This window comes from Octodon degus, unplaced genomic scaffold (genome assembly GCF_000260255.1).
Source record: "Octodon degus isolate 3935 unplaced genomic scaffold, OctDeg1.0 scaffold00033, whole genome shotgun sequence".
NCBI lineage: Eukaryota > Metazoa > Chordata > Mammalia > Rodentia > Octodontidae > Octodon > Octodon degus.
Window position 1 is genome coordinate 4,130,344 of NW_004524609.1, and position 7,216 is coordinate 4,137,559.

The window sequence follows — 7,216 nt, forward strand, 5'->3', positions numbered from 1 at the left end:
GTGTGTGTGTGTGTGTGTGTGTGGCCAGCTCAGCCCACCAGGGGGCGCGGCTGGCTGGCATGTGGTGCTGGGGGACTGAACCGCAGTCCCTGTGCTTTGCCAAGCTTTGAGCCATCTCTCCAGCCCCTCATGTGCAATCTTAATTCCCTGTGACCTCTCCTACACAGTTTTCCCTCCAGCATACCTGTTCAGAGTTTGGGCATGTGCTATAAAAAGTGATTTTAAGGCAGGATTACAGATACGGGATTCTACCCAAGATCAGGAGTAGCATTGGGACAGCTGTACTGGGAGCTGCTTCATGAGATTTCCTTTCACCCTAATCAGGCTGCAATAATTAATCTTTTGGATCTCAAACTGTGAGTAAACTGTCTATAACAAAACAACCTCATAGTTAATGTGACACAGCACTCTGAAGTACAGTATTTCTAGAGGATGCTTTTTCTCCGGCTCTTGACGGGCACAGCAATTTACACAGGGTAGCAGCCCTGGAGGGCAGGGCTGTGGGGACCCCACTTCTGGCAGGAGGTACTAGAGGAGGACAGGTGGGCCAGCAAGGCCTCTGAACAATTGGCGATGCTGTGGCGCCACAGGCCACCACCACACCGCAGCCACCACCACACCGCAGCCACCAAGTGCAGCATTGCTTGCTGCTTGGGATCCTTGCCTTAACACATCGTTACTTAATTCTCTTCTAGGGCCAGCAAGATAGCTCAGCGGTCTAAAGCGCCTGCTTAGGCAAGCTTAGGCAGGTGCAGGAGCCCGCAGTTTGGTCCCCAGCACCACACACTGCACCAGCCCAGGGCTAGGCCAGCCAAAAAAAAAAATTCTCTTCTGGAAGGTGTAAAGGATCTTTGTAATACATGGGAAGATGTTAAACACCATTAGTTGTTAGGAAAATACAATCAAAACCACAGGAGGACACCACTCATGCACCAAGATGTGTAAAATACAGACAGGTGTTGTTAAGGATGGGGAGAATTGCAGGACTGTCAGGACTGTAAAGTGACGTGCGTGCTTTGGAAAACAGGCCGTACCGGCAGGTCATTGTACATCCACTGGATAGGATGGCCCGGTATTCTCACTTCCTAGATACACGCTGACACAAAACTCTACCAGATGCTCATGCCAACATTATTTGTAACTACCAAAATGGGAAATGAGCCTTATGACTCAGTTGATGAACAAACTCATGTTCATGTAGTAAAATAATATGTGGCAATAAAATGTAGGGAAACCTTGAAAACCTGCTAGGTGAGAGAAGTGTGCAGAATGGGCAACTGCACGGAAGCAGAAGACGACCGCATGCGAGGAGCAGGAGGGAGGGGAGAGCAGGGAGGGCTGCGGCCGGCGGCGGGGCGGGCTTCCTGCGGGAGGAGAGCGCTCTGTCAGTAGTGGCGCAGTTCTGAATACACGAGAACCTACTGAAGCGTCCGGGCTGGGGCGTGCTGGGAGTGAACCCGGGGCAAATTAATCCGCACAGAGCTTTACCCTCAGCCTGTAGAGACAAGGCTTCACTGTGTCGCTGAGATGCTCAGGCCGGGCTCGAGCCTGTCGTCCTCCTGCCTCAGCCTTCTGAGTGCTGGGAGTCTGGGGGTCTGCCGCCATGTCCTGCCTGAAATGGGCCTTTTATAAGGGATCATTATATGGCATGTGCATATCTGAATAAAACTCATTTTCAAAAATCTTTTGTGAAATACAATCAGTATACAATTATATAGGGGTAGTTGAGCATGTATGTTCATTTTTGTGATTATTTAACTGACAGATATTTAAGAAACTGTTTGAAGAAGGTTTACAAATTCAGAAGCAGAGATTACGGGATCTAAGGAACTATGCCAGAGAAAAGCGAGATGAAGAAAAAAGGCAGCACCAGAATGAACTGGACTCGATGGAGAACTACTACAAGGACCAGGTGGGCCATCGCTGTCCCTGCAGTGTGCTCGGTCGTGACTGCACGTGTCCTGCGCTGCTCGGTCCACTGGTGCTAAGCCTGCAGCCCACGCAGGCCAGCTCTCAGCCACAGAATGCGATCTGTATTGCTCTGCTTGCGTTAAGATAAAGATTTTAAGCCAAAGAGCAGTAAATCACCTTTTGACCTTTGGACCACAATAAATCTCAGATGTGTGTTTCTCTTCCCTCTGAACAGTTTTCATTGCTGGCAGAAGCCATATCACAGGAACGCGAGGAGCTCAAAGCCAGAGAGAAAGCCCAGGCACAGGTAATAATGGGAAAGAAAGAACTTATTTGCATTTTTAGGAATTAGAAAACAATTGTATTATAAGGAGATGGAGAGAAAACCAGTAAGAAAATCCATCTGCAATCTAAGACATTTACCCAAGGTTTGTCTTTTTTGGTCTTTGTAAGAACGACTTCCAAATTATAGGAACGATTGTAAGGAGCTTGATAGGTGGAAGGGTGGAGGGCGACTACCAACAGCCAAGGGCCTAGACGGGCGCTGTGCACAGCAGGGTGACACGCCTCTCTTGCAGACATTGCATAAGGCGAAGAGAGAACTGAGATCGAAGATGGAGAAGGAAATCCAGGAGCTGCAGGACATGATAACGCAGAATGACGACGCTGCTTTCTTCCGGGAGCTGGAGGTTGAGCGCTTCAGGGCTCGGCTGCAGCTGGCTTCCTTTCAGTACAGTAACAGTCCCTTCCCGTGAGGCCCCGCTTGACAGGTGACATCTCTGACAGCTTGGGCCGAGTCAGGAAACAGTAAACCAGGAAAAGAATTTTTAATGCCTTATCTGTGTATTCATTCCAATACTTGTCAATTTTAAAATAAAAACATAAAGCTTACTGTATTGAATTTATAACTTAAAAACTGGAAAAAGGGGAAATAAAAGCACACGCTTAGTCATCCTTGCAAAGCAGTGAGCAGGTCTTGCTTGGGCAGCCAGCCCACGCGCCTCCCCGGAAGCCTCACTTAGCAGAGAAAAGCTAGCGTGGGTTAGTGATGAGGGGACCCTTACGGTGTCACGCAGGTTCCTCAGGACTGGAAGCTGGGAGACGGTGACGCGTCGCGCTTCTGCGGTGTAGCGGCGCTGAGGAGAGGCTGGAGGTCCGCCGCACGGCAGGCGCGCCGTGGTGCGTGGCGCCGTGGTGCGTGGCGGGCGGGTGTGAGGAGGAGGCAGGAACCCGCCCGGAGGTGAAGGCCAGGAGCCGCCGAGGGCCCTGCCTGTCGCAGTGTCCTGGAGCGGGTGAGCCGGTCGGGGCTCAGGAGCACGTGCAGAGGGGCGACCTCGAGAAGGGCAGGCAGCTCTGGATCGACAGGGTCCCAAGTGCTCCTGTCTTAGATTGGCAGCTGACGGCAGACTGGGCCACCTGGCCAAAGTGTGTGTGACGGAGAGATGGGACTGAAGCCGCGACACTGCACACGCTAGGCAACTGCCCAGCTCCCTTCTGAGATGGGCTCCCCGAGCTGCCTCAAATGCGAGAGCTTTTTTTTTTTTGCTTTTTTTGGTGGAACCGGGGATTGAACTCAGGCCCTTAGGCTTGCCAGGGACGCGCTTATTCTCCTGAGCCATCTCCCTGACCCCTAATTTGTGAGCTTTCTGCTTGAGCTTCCCAGGTAGAAACTGTCAGGTCTTGCCGAGCTGGGGTGACTCCATCATGACTGGCTGCGTACGCAACCGTAAGTTCTGAATACTTGAGTTTGGATTTTGCATTTGCCAAGATGGAGGCCAGAAGCATTAGTTTGGTAGTTCAGTGTTCTAACAGTCATCCACATTCAAGCTCTAGCTTTGGAAAGACCTATTTGTTGGTCCTAGTCAGGGCAAAACCCATTTTATTTACTTATTTTTAGGTATCTGGAAATCAAACTCAGGACCTCATGCTTGCTAGGCAGGTGCTGCGCTGCTGAGCTACATCCTGGCCCAGAAAGGCCTTTTGAATAAAGCAAACTGAATTTTAAAATCTGGTCCATCCAGTTCCCTGAGAGTGCTACTCCCTGCAACTGCCGCCTCTATCCAGTTTGCTAGACGCAGAACTGTGAATCAATCACAAACCTTCAAGTCTACAGCTTCTAGGGAAAATACAACTGACTGCTCCTCCTCCCCGGGGATTCGCGCGGCGCGCCGCGTGACGCCCCTCCTCGACGCCCACCCTTGCCCACCCTTCGGCTGCTCACGGCCGCGTTCCTGCTCAGTCCAGCCCTGCCCCGGAAGCCCGTCCTGTCCACAGCTCCCCACAGCTCGGCAGCGCAGCCAGTGGCCGCGGCAGGAGGAGCGGGCGCTCCGGCTCGGGAAGGTCCTAAGCGCGCTCAAGTCCAAGCGGGACCGAGTAGTCAGCTGAAGAGGGGCTGTACTCTTGAAATCCCACTACGGGACCAACCATAATGATTTTTTTTTCAAAATAATTCATTACAAACCATATTTTTCAAAAATTTTGATGCTGTGACAGTGCAAACAGCATTCATTTTATTGCTCAACTTCGGCATGGGCACATACATAGTTAATTCTTAAAAACCATTTATACAGATGTTATTGATAAAGCTCATGTAACAACTTAGTGAAAAATACAAAGAACATCAAAGCTAAAACACTCTGTAATAAATACCATGAAATGATAAAACTTTGTTTTTAAAGTCAGTTTGAGAGAAGGAAGAATATTACACAAAGTGAACTAATTACATCTAGAAATAAAACAACTCGGCCTTTGGTGCAGTCACCACCCTAACGTAAGAATGTTAAATACCACAAACGGCACCCGTTGACTGTCAGCTGCAGCCTGCAGACAGAAGCGAGCAAAGGGCTGCTCCACCCCGCCGGACGCCGCCAGAGCCTCCCACGTCACCAGTGCAGCCAGTCCAGCGCAGCAGAAGCTGGAAGCGGGGTTAGTGGAGACAAAGCAAAGTACAATGCATTGAAAAGAAAAGAAACTTGTGCTCTGGACTGTGAATACAAGAAAGACTTTAAAAAATAAACCCATTCAGGGCAACAAACTATGTGCAAAACGAAATATACACTATACACAGTACTATTTAAAAACTCTTTACACCAAAAAATAAGGCCCTCGGAATCAAAACTTATGTCTCTGCTGCGTGTGAGTTCTACAAAGTAATCATGCTCATAATAAGCATTCGCGATGGAAAGGCAACAACATGGGAAGCTGGCTCACACACCTGAAATCGCACACCTAGAGGAAGGATACAAACCCAGTTGAGAGGGACATTTGGAAATAAATATTCACATTAAACCCGAGGTGCAAATCCATGGTTCAATGACATCGGGGCATTTGTGTCTTAGCACCTATTTTGAAGTAATCAGATAATGTAATTTTGACGTTGAAATCAATCGTGTTCCGATGTGCTGTGTTGGTAACACCACACAGTTATGCAGGGCGACTGCTTGCTTTTAAAGCTCCATGAAGTCATTACTATAAAGGTAAAGGCACTCAAAAAGCGATGGTACTTGCCTGCTTTGTACTGTACATAAAAACAACTAAGTAGCATTTCACTATTACTGCATCCCTGTCAGTTATGATTTCTTTAAAGTGTTCTTGTACTTACTATTTATTGAAATATTTTAAGAGTAGGCACAATTGCAAATTGCACTAAAACTTTAAAAAGAGATGGATCTGTGACCAATAAGGTACTATCAAAAAGCTAAAAATTACTGATCATTAAATAGCACAGAAACCATTTCCGTATACTTCAAGATGTTCTTCAGTATTACTAAGAATGCAGTAAGAAAAGCCAAGTGGAAAGAAAAGGTCGGCATAAGGACATTACCACTGCAGTTACAACTCTGACTGGCTTACTTATAAGCAGTCAAATTTGGCCATTTAAATACTTGCCAACTATATGCTGTTCTTAATATTTTTTTTAAGCAATAAAGTCTCCATTTGTTCTAGCTGTGCCCCTGCTCCCCTCACCCCCAGCCCACAAAAGGTTACTCAGAACTCCAATAAAGAGAAAGCCCAGAGCTGCTCAGGCGCCGCCCAGGAGCGCTCGCTCCGGCTACGAGGACACAGCCTGAAGCCCGCTCCATCGTGGGAAGCAGAGCACAAAAGACTATTCACTTGATAATTAAGTTGCAAAATTTAAAGCTCTATCATCAAAACTTGCTATTCTTCTTTCACATGACTATTTTTAAAAAACAGTGCATTCTTTTCCAATAGCTGAACTTTAAAATCCGCAGCGATCTCTTCTAACCTCTGGCCATCTGCAGCGCGCGACCGGTCACTCTGCTTGGGGCAGCCAGATGGGGCTCGGGCCGGCTGGGCCCCTCTGGGCTCCCAAAGTCCACTTTCGGGCGGCGGTGGGCCCCGGAGCAGAATCACTCTCTGCGGTAATTACACTCCCTCCCCACCCAAGGGCTTGGTCCAGTTCAGCTTGTGAGAGAAAAGCAGGGTTTTCTAAGCTTGCTAAATAATCTTCAGAGTAAAACTTTCCTTTTTCACAATTTAGCTGATTAAAATTAAGAGCATCTAAACAAAGCTTTTGCATGGTTTACTTGATAGAAATGCAATGTAATTAAAATATAAATTAGGTGCACTTATTAGAGACTTTGGTTTACAGGAATAGTATATATAGTAAAGTCCAGCTGACCCAGCAACAGAATGAAAATCCCGCCCCACCACATGCTCTGAGAAGCTATAAAAATGCAGTATTTCCACTTAAGATAAAAAGTAAATCCAAAATACCTGATTGTATTGATTCAAGATAAAAACATTATGTTTAAAAAGTCATTTTAAAAACAGGGAACCCCTGAACACATGTTATGGCATCAAACTACTAAGTTTAGACTACATGGTGCATTAGGAAGTTAACCAAAATAATATAGCTGTATTTCCAGGAAAATTGTGCTTGAAAAAATATAAAAACAACCCACTTAGGTGAAGTCGAAACACATACTGCAAAATACAACGCTCTGCTATAGAAAAAACAAACAAGTAAATGGCTTAATCTTGTAAAGATAATGATTCTTTTAGCCAATTGTTTATAAAGTTAGACTAATTCAAAATAACTTTATTCTCTTTTACAAAGAGCAAGTACAGGAGCTGTTCAAAATCATGTGTTCTACCCAAACGGACTGCGACTTGTACCGACTGCTGCAGCTGGCTTGACGTGTGAAAGGCTTGAGCTCTGGGAGCGATCTGAGCAGATCACCTTTTATAAAAATAGCAGTAGTCTTTAAGTGTAGAACGCGGCCTCTTCTGGAGACCCAGGAAAGGCAGCGTTCCTTAGGTTCAAGATACTCATTTCAAATAG

General features: G+C 46.9%; 1 protein-coding gene across 2 annotated transcripts in view; it reads left to right on the top strand.

Moving 5' to 3' along the window:
* Positions 1–2,801, top strand: part of Cep95 (centrosomal protein 95) — a 31,122-nt gene extending 28,321 nt beyond the window's left edge. For both annotated transcript variants that reach the window (XM_023713926.1, XM_023713927.1), the window contains 3 exons: positions 1,766–1,912; positions 2,147–2,218; positions 2,490–2,801. In XM_023713926.1, the coding sequence (XP_023569694.1) occupies positions 1,766–1,912; positions 2,147–2,218; positions 2,490–2,666 (396 nt within the window). In that variant the 3' untranslated portion in view covers positions 2,667–2,801. The remainder of the gene's footprint in view (positions 1–1,765; positions 1,913–2,146; positions 2,219–2,489) is intronic.
* The last annotated feature ends 4,415 nt before the right edge of the window (positions 2,802–7,216 follow it).